General features: G+C 43.3%; 1 protein-coding gene across 1 annotated transcript in view; it reads right to left on the minus strand.

Moving 5' to 3' along the window:
* The window catches only part of SHISA9 (shisa family member 9), a 306,580-nt gene that overhangs the window by 24,599 nt on the left and 262,948 nt on the right, over nucleotides 1–19,033 (minus strand). The window contains exon 3 of the mRNA XM_047779156.1: nucleotides 2,139–2,294. Within this exon, the coding sequence (XP_047635112.1) occupies nucleotides 2,139–2,294 (156 nt within the window). The remainder of the gene's footprint in view (nucleotides 1–2,138; nucleotides 2,295–19,033) is intronic.

Below are 19,033 nucleotides of genomic sequence, written 5' to 3' on the forward strand. Positions count from 1 at the left end.
AGGACAGAGAAGAAAGGGGCACATCAACCATATCTAGGATTGGGGCGGGTTCTCCAAGCGAGATCCTTCAGAGGTTTAGGAGATATGGGGGTGCTCCCTTCCAAGTAAGCTGGTCTTCGATGCTTGTCAAAGACAAGCTCATTCATTCATTCATTCAACAAACATGTCAGGAGTTCCCGCTTTGTGGAAGCAACGGTTACTCAAGGAGTGTCAAATGAACTTTCAGACTGCAAATTTAATTCCAAATCCACTGCAAATATTTGCTATACAAAGGAGCCTTGTGTCAATCCCGAACAGGATAAGGAAACACTGTTGAAAGAGCCATTTATGGTTCGCCCAGAGAGCCACTGGGTGTGGAGGGGGAATAAGACACGGGTCTTAAGTGGAAGAAGTCAATTGTTTTGGGTAATGGGACCAGTTCAAAAAAGAAAAAGACATCTGGGTGGATTTTTTTAATGCCCAAATGAGAATTAAATACAACAATAGACACTCTTCATCACTTAAATGCAAAAGGCTCAGGAAGGGAGGTGGGACACCAAATAGCCTATGAAGCCTTCTGCAGTTACATCAGCACAGATGCCCTGACTCTTTCTTTCCTAGGCAATGGCCCTCATCCCTTCCTAGCAATACCTGAGTCTATTTGAACATGCTTAGGATGCATGTGCTTTGCAGATACACAATACCGAATAGATCCTGTGGTCGGGAGTGCAGACAGGGGGTGTGGTGGGGTGGAGAAATTCAACAGGAAACAGGGGTGACTGGTATGTAAGGCCTTCCAAGGCTTGGGATTTAGGAAGCACAACCTGTGTCCTCAGTATTAGAAACATCTCTCACTCCTTCTTCAAACGATTCCACTGGAAGTCGTGAGAGACCAGGGAGTATGAATTCCTAGCCAGAGCCTTCTGGTTCAGATGCTAAGCTCCCAGTGTGTGCCTGGCCTTCTGCTGGGGATCAAGGTGCTTGTTTCATGACTCTGACGATCGTCGACCATGGTTCCTACCGCAGCCTAGACAGGTGGTCGTGTCTTTTCCGCCCTTCATTTGTAATGGAATTCGGGTATTTCATACTGGAATTGATCAGCATGTGTCTCCCATCCCATCTCCACGAGGAGCTTGGCAGGGGGGAAGAGAACAGGCTGAGAAGCTGATAGGAAAAGAAAGCACGGTCTGGCCTGCCCCAAAGTGTGGCTTTGCCGTGGGTGCTGCTTCCATCCTGTAGAATGCGGCTATGAGTTCAGGGGCGTAGGTCACTGTCAGGGTCACTGTCACACTCCCTCATGTACTAAGAGGGGAATGGAGTGAACCCTCCCACAGGGCTGTGGGAGGGTAGCAGCAGGAGCAGAGGTTGCCCATAGGCTACCTGATTTGGGGCAAGTTAAAGTAGCCTCCTTGAGTCTCAGTTTTCCTAATCTGAAAATTGGGGCAATAGTTGTATCTTCCTCTTTGGGTCACTGTGTTTAGAAAAGGGTGAACACAATGTCTCACACTTGACAAGAACTCAGCTGATAGGAGCTCCAGGCTGCCCACTCTTGGGCATATTTACATCTGGAAGAGCAGAAGCTGCCTGAGACAGGAATGTGCAGCCTTACCAACTTCTCCAAAAGAGGACAGACCGTGGGGATGGCAACTGTCACCCACTAAAGGGCAGGATGTTCGGAGACGAAGTCCTCTGGGTCCCATGTCCCAGTTCCCTGCAGATTCGCCAGGGCAGATGGTCAATGGCGAAGGGGATGAGGCATCCATGAGACCAAATGAGGATCCACGTTCTCATCCAGGAGAGAGCCCCCAGAGGCACCCTCCCCCACACCCTGCCCCTCACAGCCAGGGAGGACTTGACCTTGACCGGGTGGAGGGAAAGCAGCTGGGGGGCTCTGGTCCCTAGTCAAGTGTGTCCCAAGTAGAGAGACCCAGAATATACATATGAGAGAGAGAGGGTGAGAATGAGACAGAGAGAAAGAGACAGGGAGAGAGAGCAATAGAGGGATTTGAGAGAGAGATGATAGATGCTTGATAGATAAATAGATAGATAGATACCAGAAAGACAGAAAAAGGACTGGAAAAAAAAAAAAAGGTTGGAGATGTGGAAATCTAGAAAGAATAGAAAAGTAGGGGAGAGAGAGAGAACAAAACAGCCCTTACCGACTGCCTTCAAGGACGCATATTTGTTGAGCTCTTTCCCCGGCGGCTGCTGTTCGTAGGGGTTGGAGATCTGGCCCAGGCTGGGGTAGGAATGTGGGTGGCCCATCTGCTGGAGCAAAGGGGAGGTGGGCACCGCGTTGTTCATCTGGGTGGTGTCTGGAAGCGAAGAGAATAAAGGGAGATGGTCACCAAAGGGAAAGGAGCTTCTCCCACCCCACCACAGCCACATCGCTAACAACCAAAATTCCCTGTCCTTTGGGGACACACAAGGGAGAGCAGCCAAGGATGTGCAGGTGTATTGGCAAGAGCCAACTCCATAGCCTTCACTGGAGAGCAGCAGAGGACGGATGAATAAAGAGCAAAGGATGCACTTAGAACGCTTCCATCATCCCCAAGTTAATATAAGGTCCTATGACTGCCTATGAGACGTTCATTATCCAAGCAATACACCTTCTGCAGCGGTCAAGGAAATGCAAGTCAGGACAACAGGGGGTGACTTCTCTGCCAAGAGATTGGCAAACGATTGAAAGGGCTGAAGAACACCAATCTGGCAAAGATGTTGGAAACTGAACAGTCTCATAAACTCATGGTGGATGTCTGATGTGCCAGGTTTTCGGAAAGGCGTCTGGCAGTGTGTATGGAAATGTAAAGTGTGTGAGTATGTTGACCAAATAATACAACGTCTAAACAAACTAATCACACAACTTCAGAAATATAAGCATCAGAATGTGAGAACATTTGTTCAGAGAGGTTCTCTGCACCATTGCTTGTAAAGTGAAAAATAAAAAACCACACAGAAACAATATAGGATTTCTTAAATTATTGGACATCTGTATTATGTACATAATATATACACACATATGATGGGATATCATGCAGCTGTTAAAAAAATGAGTTAAAAATCAATTAACTATCCATGTAAACTGGAGAGGGTTTCTTATGGTTTGTATTGCTATGGGGAAAAAAAAGCAAATGTGAAAGTAATGCAAATAACATAGCATTTGGTTTAAAGACAAAATCTGTGAATATCCTTTTTATGCTGTGGTTTGCAAAGGCTGAAAAAATAGGTAAAGACACACAAAGTGAATACTGGCTACTTAGAGGGACTGGGATTCATGAGGAGAGAGATTCAAGAAGTTTTCTCTGAAGAAATATTCTTGGAGCTGCTAAGGGTTTCTGTCTTCACCTCAAGAGCAATGAGACGGACAGATTGGAGGCAAGAAGGAAATGGGAGCCACGGAGTCCAGGTGAGATAATTATGGCTCAGCTTCAGGTAGGAAGCCCCGCTGCAGGTCCAGATCAACATGGTGGTAGTTGCTGGTGGTGCCTTGCAAGATCCCCTTAACCCAGCATGTGTGCCCATTTCTCAGCCATGGTGTCAACTGCTGAGAGTTCACAGCTGCCCCAACTTCTAGAAATTTATTCTGAGCCACCATCCTGGGCTTACTCTGCTTAGTGCACCTCACCCTCAATACCCAGGGTGGGCAGCAACCAATAGCCAGCTGACATCAAGGTACCAAGACCAGCTCCTTGCCTCAAGGTGGGATAACTGTGGTACAGTGGGTGCTCCAGAGCTCCCATGGGTTGGGACAAGTTAAGAGCAGGGATCAACAAACTTTTTCTGTAAAGGACCAGACTGTAGCTTAGGCTTTGCCAGCCACCCAGTCTCTGTGACAACTGCCCCACTCTGCCCTTATAACTAGAAAGCAGACACAGACATTATGCTCACAAATGGGCATGGCCATGTGCCAATAAAACTTTATTTACAAAAACAGGTGGCAGCTGAATTTGACCCAATGGCTGTAGTTTGACAGCTCCTAGTTCAGACTTTATCTGAAACTGACACCCCATCCTTGTGCGGTCCCTTTATCTTTCCTATTTTGTTTCCCTCACAACCTTAGAGGGGTGTGTGGGTATATGTATGTGTGTGTTGGAGTCTCATACAACTGAACCCCTCTCTCAAGCACTGCTTCTAGACAATTTAACCCATGACATGTGTGGAGTAAGTTTAGCTTTAGAAACCACAACACTTGAATGGAAAGAGGCAGGGACACCACAGCGGAGACACAGAGATAAGGAGAGGATTTTTATCATGGTGCATGCATGGGCCATCCCACAAGCTCAACTTCTAGTGGGAATATTGCCAAACAGAAGCCAAGTCACCCAGCCTCTGGCCAGCATCTGAGGAGGCTGCCGTGATAGCTTTTTGGCCGGAATTCAGCTTGGGCAGAAGAGTCTTAAGATTAATGAAGTAATGGCAGAAATATTGTCTCGCAGCAAGTACAGCTTTCCATGTAGACTAGACCCCCCAAGAGTCTGACGTTTTCCTCTCCAGAGCAAGCTGCTAGGGACGTCTTTCTGCTTTCCTTGGGCATTTCAGGCCAGACTTGTTCTGTGCCCAAATGCTGGTGTAGTAGGAAGTGATTTTCTGTAAGTTCTCATCCTTTGCCACACTGTGGGTTTTATATATTTTTTTATTTGTGCATTTTATATATAAATATATAATCTAAATATATTTAAATATAGATCTTATATATAAATATATAGAGACATTTATTCGGTGGACAGTTACTATTTCATGTATTCAGAACTACCAGTTCCTTTAGCACAATGTTTCATTCCCATTTGAGTCATTGGATGAGCGACCAATCACAGTAACTCCCTCATCTGGGTTTTTCCCAGAAGTCACTGAGTTAAGGACGTGAGTACAAGCATCTTTGGGCAGTGATGTCAGGGTAAACTGCAGAAAAGGGGTGAGGGGGCGAGACAGGGAAGAGAAAGAGGCAGATAAAAACTGCGATGCTGATCAAGGGGCAACTGCGGAGAGCTGGGGTCTAACCCCACTCTGGAATTCTGGTAAATGGTGCCGAGTAATGTCTCAGAATTCAGAGGTCCTGGGGGCAAGGGAGCTCCTGAGTATTTATATGCCATCTCCCATCAGTCATTGTTTGAGGGCTGTTTCCTCAGCACTTGTAACTCTGCCATGGTCATGGGTAGCATGAGCTCTGGAGGCCAGAGAAACTCTTACTCAGAGCTATGCTAGCAGTTGGCAATCAGGCTGGTAACTCACACCTCTGGCCACAGAGTGAACACATGATCCAAATCAGACCAATCACAACACCTCCTTCTCACAGTGATTGGGCCAGAAGTGAGCATGTGATCTAGGCTGGTCCAATGAGAGCTCCTCTGTGATTTTTTTTTTTTTTTTCCTATCTGGAATCTTTGGAGTCAAGGAGCCAGGAAGCCATGAATTAAGTGAGTCTGAACCTACCACGTGGACAAAAATCTTTTTTCTTTGTGAAAGAATAAGGACAATGGAGAGCAGCAGAGGAGATCTTACGCTTTGGGGTTACTGTGTGTGGCATTCTGATTAGTGCAATTGTTGTCTGGATTCCCTCCAGGAAGCTGGAACTGACCAGATGGGAAGTTGCCCATGGGGCCTGCAGAGGGATCAAAATGGTTCCAATGGCCCTGAGTTTTCAACAGAGCTTCAGTAGCGATTTCAAATAGCAAATTGCCTGAGGTAGTGCATAGAGAATGCCCAAGGACATGCATAAGTTGATTAACTAATATCTTAAGGGCAGGTATTGTCCCCCCTGGAAACAGATCCCAAGCACTGGCCTGTCTAGTGAAAGAGCTGACACCACCTACATCGGCCAGTGGGATCTCTTGCTTCCTCAGTCCCAAATCCCACCCACGATGTTCAAACCCTGCAGTCCTGCCAGGGGAAATGCTAAACACTTCATTAAAGAAAAAAAAAAAATGTGTCGAGATGTTCCTTACCACTTGGGATAGATAGCCTTTTAGATTATTAAACAGCACACTTTGGAGTCCATTATGAAGCATTTGCTTTGGGGTGATTTCTCCCAAGTCCTGAGCTCACTCAGAGGCGGTGAGTAGTCCCTTAATGGAAGTGGGGACGACGGAGGTGGCCCACCCAAGTGAGCCCTCACAAAGAAGCCCAGGCTGCCCAGAGTCACATTCCTGCTTTCACATTCGGAACAGCAGGAAGCAAATTTCTGGCAGTTTTAGCCATTTTGTGCTAGCTTCCAGGCATGGATTATTCAGAAATATTGAAATCCAGTCTCGGGCAGCAATCAAGAATTATTAAATAGACATTGGCGAGTGGGGTTTTTTTAAGCTTATTTTCATTGTACTGAATAGGAAGATGGACCAAGCCTGGCAACGTAGTGTCCTGGTGAGTTTTTCACACATATATCCAGCTAAGGGGAACAAATACAGAAGAGTAGATGGGAGGTAAGCCCAGATCAGCATCCGAGAAAAACAGGACAGTAGGGTGAGTGAAGAGAGAAGAGTAGCTGAGAGCTGGGTTATAATCTGCAAATCCTGCCAGTTGAGAGAAGAACCATAAGATAGGTAGATAAATATCTGAATTGCGCATATATTTAGCTTGTATATGTGTCTATGTACGTGTATATATTTATATAAATGCACACACATAGAAAATAAAATTATTATATATTATATAGTATGTCATAATATATGAGAAATAGTGTATTAAACCATAAATATATATTTATAGACACTTAGTATATATACTTTTATATAGTCATATACTTAGTATACATACTTTATATTTGTATACTCAATTTATATACACATACAATACTGTATTTTATAATTACATGTTATGATAACATAGTTATATACAGTTATATACTATGCATATATTATGATAATATGTATTTTATATAGTATACATATCATATACAAGTAATATTCTCATTCAATGGGGAAGAAGAGACAAATCGCTTATGACGAAGAATTGAAATAATTTATATAGACACTCTGTACTAAGGAGATAGAGCATTACTCCTATATATAGTATATATGCTATGCAAAAGAAATCATTTATATAAATATATACAACATAAAAATATATATATATATGTTTTGTTTGTTTGTTTTATTTTGCATAGTCATGACCGTAGAGGGAACCTAGGAGGACCAGCAATGTCTTGCTGCACAGAGTAAGTTTTCTCTTCTAGACACAACTCGGCCCCAGAGATATCTTGCCGCCCTCACCTCCACAGAGAGGGTCTTCCTGCCCGATGCCGTGAAGAAACGTTCCTGCCTCATTACAATTTTGCAGCTCCTTTTGATCCTTAGAAATGACTAACGAGGACTTGCAGCTCTAGGGGGCTGCATTCCACCAAGACCCTCGGCCAGCAAACGAGAAGTGGATTATGGCCCCCTGCTCTCTCTCCCAAGAGAGAAGAGGGGCCTCACGTCTTTGACAATCACTTTCAAACAAAGGTAAGATACACTTACGCTAAATGGAAGTGTCGGGGAGGGTTACACCAAAGCCACAGCCATGTATGTACCATTGTCATGCAATTTATCTCAGTCTCGAAACAGACTGAGGAATGCAATCCAGATGGGGTCAGTTAAGGTAAAAAATACTCAGTCACAAACACTAGTTTGTGACTAGCTTTCTCAGTGCAAAAGAGACAAATAACAACTATCGGAAACTAGACCAGTTTGGCTCATGTTGGAGGAAGGGCAACAATAGTACGTTGCCCAAGGCATATGGCAAGGAAGAAGAGCACAGAAGGGCACAGCAGGGTCAAACGGTGTTGTTGTGTGGAACATACACTATGTGCCGGTCACTTGGTACTTGGAATTTTCATGCACTGTCTCTTTAAATCCTCATATCAAGCCTATGAGGCAATGATACAGGGACAACATATCTTTCCAAAAAATTTTACTGTAGAACAATTTTAGATTTACAGAAATACTGCAGAGATAGCACAGAGAGTTCCCACATACCCCAGATCCAGTTTCCCCATTGTTAATATCTTAAATGAGTAGGGTACACTGGTTTATATTAATGAACCAGGACTGATTAACTAAGGTCCACAATCTATATCCTTTTTCTGTGCCAGAATCACATCCGAGTAGCATGTTAAATTTAGTCATCAGGTTTCTTTACATGCCTCTTGGGTGTGATTTTCTCAGATTTTCCTCTTTCTTTTTTTTTTTCTTTTCTTTTCTTTTTTTGGCTGCACCCACAGCATGCAGAAGTTCCAGGGTGAGGGATCAAAGAGCAGTGACCAGGCTGAGTCCTTAACTGCTAAGCCACCAGGAACTCCAGACTTTCCTTATTTTTGCTGACTTGGACAGTTCTGAGGAGTACTGGTCAGGTATTTTGCAGAATGACCCTCAATTGGAATTTTTCTGGTGTTCTTCTCATGACTAGACTGGGGTTATGGGTTTGGGGGGGGATACAGATAAGGTGACATTCTCATCGTAATACCTTAAGGATACATGCTATGATGTCATCACTATCGATAGTAACCTTTATCACTGCTTGAGGCGGTGTTTGTCAGGGATCTTGACTAAAAAGTTACTGTATTTTTCTCTCTTGCCACACCACACTGTTGGGAAGGAAGCCACACTATACAACCCAGATGAAGGAGGCGGGAGTAATGCTCCATCTCCTTGAGTACAGAGTGTCTATATAAATTATTTCAATTCTTCTTCCTAAGAGATTTGTCTCTTCCTCCCTGTCTAATTAAACAGACAAATATATTAGTGTGGACACATGGATATATATTTTATACTTTGGATTATAATCCAACCCTATTTTATTTTGGTTTTTGCTCAAATTCTCTCAGGTTTGGCCACTGGAATCTCCTTCTCTCAGCTCCTACTCCCCTCCCTTTTTTTTTCTGTAAGAACGTTCTTACTTTCTGGCACTGTAAGATGCTCCGGGTTTATCTTGTTTATTTCTTCTCCCATCCTAGAATCAGCCCTTTCTCCAAGGACCCTGGTTCTTTCTCTTGGAGAATGGTGTTAGAAACCAAGATGTAGGGATTACGTGTGCTCATGGCTTGGAGACCCTTTCAGCTGACAGGGTGAGGAAGTCTACGTGTGTATACTAATTCACACATGTATGCATGCCTATCAATATTGGCATACGTGGCATCTGTAACTCGAGGAAGCAAAACATGAATTCATCCTAACATCTCCTATTCCAACCCATTCTAGCCTCCTCCCCTTGCTCGCTTGTAACTTCTGGCTCCTGGCCTCCACTACCCATTTACCTAGTTGCTTAATTCCAGGATCAATGTCTAGCAATATCAGAATTTTTAACCCATAGCTCTATGAGAAAGGAACTGTACTGACGAGAATATAATCTTAAGGACAATGTCTTTTTCAGATTATTAATGTGCTGGTCTCTTTTGTCTTTCAGATTATACGAGCTTTGCTTTGGGTGGCCCATGGCATCCTTATACCTGGAGAAGGCTAGGAAATTAGGATTTCTTAAAGAAAGAACATAGAGAAAAATGACGACGACGATGAAAGATAAAGAGGGTGAAAACACATTTATATACAGAATAAATTCGGAGGTGTTATGAGGTGCCAGACACTATTTCGTATATGAGCTAATATGTTATTCCAAGAATCCCTGCGAGATACTGTTATTAACCCCATTATGCACAGAGAGGTTTTGTAATTTACCAATGTTACCACCTGTAGGGGGCAGAGCCCTGCTTTGAGCCTGGTGGTCCCACTCTAGAATCTGTGATCTTAGGCACATCCTTTGCTGTTTCTAAGGGAGTTACTTGCGAATTATGACATTCAAAAATGCCTTTGCAACCAGACAAGAATAAAATTTCAAGTCACACTACTGACTTTGAAAGATTGTTTTTACTAAGTTCATTACTCCCCATTCTTTAGCATACTGAGGACCAGACTTGGTTGGCAAGACCACAGAGGTTTTTGGCAAGGGTAGACCTTGCCAAAGCGAGGAAAGGGCTGGGAAGACTGACCCCTCGGATTGCAGGCAACTGTGAAAAGGAAAAGAAAGAGGGGGATGAGGGGGACTAGGATCATGCCGTTCAACTTTCCCTCTTCGGCCTTCAGATCCCGGTGAAGGGGAAGAACGATGCGTGAGTTGAGGGAAATGCTGAGGGCAAAGACCTCTTGTCACACGCCCCTGTAAGAGGAACTCACAGGGAAGAAGCTTTGAGCTGTCCGGGGGTAGCTGAGTCGGTTAAGAAATAAAATGGTATAAAAAAACTAAAAATAGGAATTCCCATTGTGGCACAGTGGAAATGAATTGACTAGGAACCATAAGGTTGTGGGTTCAATCCCTGGCCTTGCTCAGTGGGTTAAGGATCCAGCATGGCCATGAGCTGTGGTGTAGGTTGCAGATGCAGCTCAGATTCCGCATTGCTGTGGCTATGGCGTAGGCCAGCAGCTGTAGCTCCAACTAGACCCGTAGCCTGGGAACCTCCATTTGCCGTGGGTGCGGCCCTAAAAAAGAGTAACAGAGTTACCATATGATCCAGCAATCCCACTCCATAAAATGTGTCTGGAAAAGATACATGCACCCCAATGTTCATTGTAGTATTATATATATTACAGCCAAGACATGGAAACAACCTAAAGGTCCAATGGAGATGGATAAAGAAGATGTGATAGACACATAATGGAATATTAACCATAAAAATAAATAATGTTATTTTTAGCAACATGGGTGGACCTAGAGATTATCCTACTGAGTGAAATCAGACAGATTAAGACAAATACCATATGACATCACTTATACATGGAATCTTAAAAAATGATAAAATTAACTTATTTACAAAACAGAAGCAGACTCACAGACAAACTTATGGTTGCCAAAGGGGAAGCGGGGAGGGGATAAACTGAGTTTGAGATTAACAGAAACACATTACTATATATAAAATAGATAAACAACAAGGACCTACTGTATAGTATAGGAAACTATATTCAATATCTTGTAATAACATTTAATAAAAACAATCTGAAAAAGAATATATATATGCCTATATATATATATATATATATATATATATATATAAGCAAATCACTTTGCTGTATACCTTAAAAGCTGTACATCAACTATACTGCAATATAAATAAAATATCAAAAAAAGAAAGTGGTACAGTCTAACTATAAGATTGCCGAGTTGTCATTCTCCAATGACCCTCATATACCAGATGGCCTGAAAGCAGGGATCCTGCCACAGAGCCTCTCACTGTGGGGCTATGGTTCCCACACAGTGGCATGGAGTGAGTTTTCTTCTCCTTTCTTCTACATTTTCTTTCCCAAGTAGATGGTTAGCATAGGCCAATTCAAACAAAAGTCATACACTCAGAAAGGCCAAATAGAAAAGCACATTAACCATGTGAAAAATTTACTGCTGTTTTTCTAAGTAGTACAATCCTATTTTACAGATAAGGACATCAAAGTTCAGAGAGGTTGAGGTGCTTGTCCAAAGTCACACAGCATTCCAGTAACCATCAGGATGCAATCCTAGGTTTGTCTAATGGCAAAATTGGTGTTTCCGCCACTAAGCTTGGGCCAGGATCGGCATTAAGCCTCTCCAATAAAGAGAGACTCTTCTCTCTTGAGTATCTTCCCTTGTAAACTTTCTCACTTCGATTAGTAAACCACTGGCCAGATCTATGCCTTTTTGTTTTCTCTTTTATTGAGAGAATAGAACTTACTGTCATATCCAGGGAACGAGCTGGGCTCCCCCACTGCCTTGTGGAACCCACCTGTGCTCTGACCTCTCCAGTTTGGCTCATCCATCTCTTCCTTCTCACATATGTGAGTGTCTCCGGCATGTCAGACATTGTGTCTGGTGGACCAGTCCTAGCTCTTACACCACGTAATAGCTAGAGGATCTCATAACATTCTTCCAAAGCTTTTTTTCTTACACTTTTTTTTCTTACACATTTTTGCCTGGCCCACAAGGCTGTGTTGGTCTTGCCCCTCCTGCTCCTTCCAACACACTCTCTACACACCATGTAGCCTCAGCAGACCTTCTCCACGGACCACACCATCCAGAATAACAAAGAAGAATGGAGTTTTGAGTCAATCAGTTCTGGATTCAAATTCTGGTGCTTCCACTTCCCAACAGCATTTTTGGGTGTATCAGAAAGCCCTTCTGAGCCTCAGTGTTCTCATCTTTAAAATGAGGAGCTTAAGAGATTTTTCATGGGGTTCTGCCAGGCTTAGAGACTGGATGCCTACCTTGCTCAGTGCTGCACCATAGTAAGCATCTGATATGTTGTAGCTTAAAGCTTTATTGCTTCTAACTGTCAGGGAAACCAAGACACCATGATGGGTAGCCAATGCAAGAAGAGAGTGTTAATTTTCCTTAAGGACTCCTCTGGACTTAGACTCCTTGGACATATTCCAGATTATTCAGTTGTCCCGGAACTGGACAAATGAGAGGGAATAGGCAGGAGATCGTCCTGCAAGAGCCAGTTGCACTAGTAATTTGCCTAACAGCCAAAATGAGAATGGTGCATTCAGAAATCCTGACGGAGCTCTGGCTCTTTGCTCTGTTTTCCTTTCTATCCTTCCCAAACCTTTATGCCCAGTATTCTTTAAGAGAAAGCCTAAAAATTATAGTTTGAAACACCATGAAGATTTTTCTCTGGCCACAAGAAAGCAAAAAAAAAAAAAAAATCTGATCTACCTCAAAATTAGATCAAAATTTGTCAAAAGAGAACATAACAGGCTACGCTTTCACCAGAAAAGTTGATGTAAGAAGAGAATTATACTCATTGAATTTTGGTGGCAGGGAGATCAGCAGGGATTTGCAATGGAGAAAAAAAAAATGTACAGATATCCTTGTAAAATCTTTGGGAAATCAAACATCCGTGTTATCCAAGGGTTTATATCTCTAAGAAGTCAATTTTAAAAAAAAAACAACAAAACTTTTTGACCATTTAGGATGTGAATATTTTGAAACTGGGGTTGTTAAAATATTTAATATTCCTTTTTTTGTATGCAAATGCTGGGGGACAGAGATTCACTTAAATTGCAGGCTATGCTCCAAGGAGATGATGGTCTAGGGTAGAAGGCAGACTGAGAACAGCACAGGTGAGATGGAGGAATATTAAAATCATCAATGGTTAGTTGGCCCTATGATACCGCAAAACATCTGTGAAGGCCCAGGTAAGAAACACCTAACCCAGATTTAGAAATAGGACATCTCAAAGGTGGTTGAACTCACCATTGATGGCTCAGTATCATCATTAAAGCAGCCATTTCCCCAGAAGTCAATTTCATGAGCTAGTGGAACAATGTTGTTCCCTTCACTCAACCTACAGATAAATGGCTAAAGAAGATGTGGTATATAGACACAATGGAATATTACTCAGCCAGAAAAAAGAATGAAATAATGCCATTTGCAGCAACATGGATGGAACTAGGGATGATCATACTAAGTGAGGTAAGTCAGAAAGAAAAAGACAAATATCATATGATATCACATTTGTGGGATATTAAAAAATAATACAAATGCACTTATTTACAAAAGAGAATAGACTCAGAGACAAACTTCTGCAAAGTGCTCTCCTTTTTTTCTACATACTCCCCAAGCTATCTCTGAATCACCTTTCCCATCTCTGCTTAAACATCAAGTCCTCCAAGGGACCTTCCTAACACCATCCTCTCCTGGACACCTCTGGACCCTCTGTATTCACTTGCTAGGGCTGCCATAACAAAGCACCGTAGACTGAGGAGGTGGGGGGCTTGAACAACAGAAATGCATCATCTCCCAGTTCGGGGGCTAGAGGTCCAAGATCAAGGTATTAGCAGAGTTGGTTCCTTCTGAGAATGATGAGGAAGGCACTGTTTCATGCCTCTTGCCCAGCTTCTGGAGGCGTGCTGGCAATCTTTGGTGTTCCTTGGCTCCCAGATGCATCCCTTCAATCTCTGCCTTCATCTTTGTGTGGAGTTCTCTCTGTATGCACGTCTATGCCCAAAGTCTCCTTTTTCACAAGGACACCAGTCATACTGGATGACCGCCCTACTCCAATATGATCTCGTTAGAACTAATTACATCTGCAATGATCCTATTCCTAAATAAGGTCATATGCTGAGGTACAGAGGGCTGGGACATCAACATATCAATTTAGGGGTGGGAGGGCATAATGTGATTAGCAAAGCTCCCTTTAGCCCCTGTCTTTATCCACATGAATACACTGATTTATTTTTGGTGCCTGTTTTCCCACACCTCTGAGGTCAGGGATTAAGCACATCTCCTCTATCCCTCAACCTCCCGTGCTCCTGGCATGGAACTGAATTTTAATACAGGAAAGAACAAGGAAAAAAAAAAAAACAATATCCAGGCGTCCGCTCTGTGCAGGCAGCATAGGGGTTTGACCTAAAAGTTAACTCTTTCTCTAAGAAAAATGCATCGAATGTATTGGCTTGGCCATAGCCGTCTTAGTTGCCCTGAAATTCATTTCTTCTTCTTGGAATATATGTGCAATGGGTGTTTTGTGTATGGACCATGTGATGCCCAGGACAGCAAATGACAGCAAGAAAAAGGAAAGCAATATAACCAATGAGAAAACTGGGCTCAGCTTAACTAAACACTACCGATGCTCCACTGCTCTGATGCTCACGCTTCAGGTGACAACTCAGCATGCATGTCCCAGGGATGGAGGATGAGGCATGTCCACATCACGTCTCTAGTAAAGATGATTCCACCATGAGTTGGAGGACCCTCTAGCCAGTCTTACTTTAGGGGTTGTTGGGGGAATTTGCACCCAAAAAGCCTTTAGCTCATGCTGCCGTTGAAGCATCCCAAAGCCAATGCATGGGGGAAATTACTCTTTGATTTCCCCATCACCCATGCTTTTGTCTACCCAAGAGCCTGCTTTATTGGGGTGCAAATATCCCCCACTTAGGGCCTTGTCACAAAGAATATAAGTGACTGATGATGAAATTCATAGCGATGGATGCTACCATCTCTCACCCTCTTCCCCAGATCTTCTAAAGTCCTCCCCACCCCCACAAATAGCCTCCTCTCACTCAAGATGCCAATCCCTCCTCTTGAAAAGTATTTGAAAGCAAAGTGAGCTTACAGAGAGAGATCATTTAGAGGCACAAGACTTGGGTTCCAATCCTGCTCCAACAACGTCTCAGCGTGAGGCCTTCACCAAATTAACTGACCTCTGGCACTTCTGTTTCCTTGCATATGAAGTGGGGGAAATGGGAAACAAAGTATTATTGAATGCAATACATGCCAACCAAAGAATTAAAAGGAGGACCTCAAAGAGGTGTCTGTGCCCCCATGTACCTTGCAGGACATTCACAGCAGATGTGGAAGCAACCCACGTGTCCATCAAAGGATGAATGGATGTTTAAATGTTGTCTATTCACACAATGGAATATTATTCAGCTTTAAAAAGGAAGGGGTTTCTGACCTATGCTACATGATGGATGAACCTTGAGGACATCAAGCTAAGTGAAATCAGCTGGTTACAACAAGACATTATATTCTATGAGGCACGTAGAGCCATTAAATTCATGGAGACAGAAAGTCGAATAGTGGTTGCCAGGGGAAGAGGGAGGAGGGAATTGGGAGTCAGTGTTTGATGGGTAGCAGAGTTTCAGTTTTTGAGATGAAAAATTTATGGACAACAAGGTCCTACTGTAGAGCAGAGGAAAGTGTATTCAGTATTCTATGATAAATCATAATGGAAAAGAATATATAATGTGTGGGAGTTCCCACTGTGGCTCAGTGGAAATGAACCTGACTAGTATCCATGAGGATGTGGGTTCAATCCCTGGCCTTGCTCGGTGGATTAAGGATCTGGTGTTGCAATGGCTGTGGTGTAGGCTGGCAGGTGTAGCTCCAATTACATGCATAAGTTCCCTAGCCTGGGAACTTCCATATGCCATACCTGCAGCCCTAAAAAGCAAAAAAAAGAACATATATGTGTATAACTGAGTCACTTTGCTGTACAGAGGAAATTAACACATATCAACAATACGTGAATACTTTTTTGAAATTTTTCAGCGATGGATGGTGAAGATGGTTGCACAACAATGTAAATACACATTGCACTACTGAGCTACATACACTTAGAAATGGTTAAGGCAGTACATTTTATATTATGCCTTTTTTTTTTAACCACAGTTTGAAAGAAAAGCCAAGTCCTTTACCCACACATCCTTCAATAGATCCCAACTCACGGCATAAGTTAGGCATTAGTATGCCCATTGTGTAGATGAGAAACCCAAGGCCAAGGGAGGCTTTGCACCACTTGGTCAAGGTCACAAGCAAAGAGATGAAGTCCAGCTTTATCTGAAGCCAGCACTTTTCCCTCTATACTAAGTGCTTATCTATGACAATGTTTAGGATGGGATAAAACAAGATACGTCCTGAAAACACTGACCTGAGTGCTCGGCACACGTAAGAGCCAGTAATGGTAGGTCTTTCCCCCACAGCATTTCCATTTTTTAAAAAAATTAAGCCCCAAGAAAAACTGCCTAACCACATTCTTCCCTGAGAATGTTCAAGGTGGTGATTGTTGAATAAACCAAATCCTTACTAATTACAGGTTGAGGAAATTCATTCACTTATGAAATAATCATCATGTGCCATTACTAGGCCATGCATCTTTCTGGGAACCACAGAGAGAGAACTGAATAAGACACACTCCAGCCTTTGAAAAGCTCACAGTTTAATGAGGGGAACAGACAGGGAAACCACGTCCCTATAACAGAGGTGCTATTAAAAGCTGATACAAAAGTCAGTCAACGTCTGTTTCGAGATGGGGCATAGCTTATAGTAATCTCTCCAAATGCCTAAAAACAAGGATCGAACATAAAAAGTAAACTTCAGAACTGCAAAATGATACCACGATGAGCCATCATGACATAGCAATGAGTAGTAAAAACAAAACAAAATAAAAAGTTCGACAGTGGAAGATCCTGATGAGGATGCGGAGCAACTGAAACTCTTAAATGTTCATGGTATGTCATAGATGTCCAGACCTAAATGCCTCTTAGAACTCTGTCATGGGTTCCTGGGCAAGCCACGTTAAGAAACCAAGTGAACCGGAAGCCATTTGTCTTTCAGACTCTTGGGAACTTTTCCTAATCGCCTGGTAATTCTCTCACATTATAAAGCCGTCAGCGTCTGGGGCTAGCATCAACCCAGAGAAAGAGACCTCAACAAACATTTCAAGTCTTGTTTCATCCATTCCATCCTGTTTCCAACACAACATTTTAAAGCCCTCGTCCTTCTGCCAGGAAGATGTAGCAGATGGAGGTTTTAGTCATGAACCTTCCTCTTTACATTAAGGGAGCTCTGTTCCCAGCCAATGGTCTTGTCGCATCCTCGAAGTTTCCAACTGGACTATGGATGGATTCTCGGATTTCCACCATGAACCTAAAGCTTATTAATTCATAGAATAAGTAGAAGAGAACGGTCACTTTCCCTAGCCCCAGCCCCCTTCCCAGAGGGCCCTCATCAGTGGGGCCAAGGCCGGGAGGCCTGCTTATTTAACAGAGGATTTTCCTTCAATTACTTTAGAAGGAAGGATGCAGGAAGGTGGTTTGTTGGGTGTTAATCTTGGTTCTGCCTTTTAGTACCCGTACAATAGTGAGTAAAGTTCTTAGCATCTCTGATTCGGTTTCCTTGCTGTAAAGAGTGGTGAGCATTCCACATATCTTATAAAAGGGTTGGAAGGGTAAAATAAGATAAATATCGTTATGGTGTGTATGCCTAGCTCATCGCTGACACTCAAGAGATACTAGGGAGTTGTTGTTACAGTCATGGAAATACCCGGCCACTCAAAAGCCTTCAATGTCAAAAAATGAGATAGGAATAAGGATTTGTTTCCATTCTCAGACCACCTTATAATTAATATCAGGCCTTTCTAGAATGACTGATACTATTTCTGAATAAAGTAGAAAATATAATTCAGTTAGCCTCTGAGGAATTGGACCTGGAAATAGATTAAGCTAGCTAATGTTTGTCTGGACACTACCTCATCATCTTCTGCCTCTGGGCAATATTGCTAAGCCCAACGTGGCTTCGCTCTAAGGCCTTAGAGACCTGTGGCTGGAAGCTGGCTTCTCTGTTCCCCCTTTCCCAGGCCCCCGGTGCAGACAGAGCATGGGGGTGGGAGGGTGTCTGTGCTGCTGGGGATGGGGAGGGCTCTCCTGGCGTCTTGGAGCTGGAGGACTCTGTCAAATAGCCAAGTGGTTAAATGTTGAGGGCTGCAAATGAGGCTCATCTGTCAGTCGTGGGCGAGCACCAGCTCCATCTGCTGTGACAGGAGCCCAAAGAGGGATTGGAGGAAGCGACTTCTAAAGCAGGAGGCCCAAGATGGGAGGCAGAAGCATCCCCCCAGGGAAAGGAGAGGACTGTGGACCTTGAAGATTCTCCCTGCCCCTTCTACAGTTTTATAGACACAAAACAAACTAAAGACCTAAGGAAGGGGTGGGCTTGGCCACAGTCAGCTGGCAAATGTGCATGAAGATTGGCAGGATGAGAGTCAGGTCCCCGGAATTTCAGAATACTTCTCTCTCCACACAGACACACCTGACCCAATTTACATGGAACCCATGGGCAGAGGAGATACTCTGAGCAGTGTGAGGATAAAAGATCCCAGCTCTCCTTCTATGCTTGCATTTGTTCAAGTTCAAGTACCTCTTCTTCTCTGCAGAACCTCAGCATAGACCTGCTCACATTCATTCATTCATTCAATATTTCTGCAATGCTTCCATATACAAGGCAACATCCCAAGCATCACTGAGAATGCATCAATGAAAAAAATGACCCTAATTCCTACCTCTGGGAGCTCATAATCTAGGGGGCAAGATAGATTTTAGGCAAAAAACAAAACCATGTGATAAAATATATTTATGCATATATGCTTACAAATTATGTCAGTTGTTTAAAGAAAAAAATATTGGGCACTAGCTGTTCCTCATTCCCATTTTGTGGGATATTGTGAAGAACTGCCCACTGTGTCCCCCCACCTATCACACACTTCTTCTAACACAGTGACTCTTCCTCACCGGACAGATGGCCGCAGGGTGGCCAGAGTCTTGACGGAGAGTTTGCACAAGGGACTCAG

The sequence above is a fragment of the Phacochoerus africanus genome, chromosome 5 (genome assembly GCF_016906955.1).
Source record: "Phacochoerus africanus isolate WHEZ1 chromosome 5, ROS_Pafr_v1, whole genome shotgun sequence".
Lineage (NCBI taxonomy): Eukaryota > Metazoa > Chordata > Mammalia > Artiodactyla > Suidae > Phacochoerus > Phacochoerus africanus.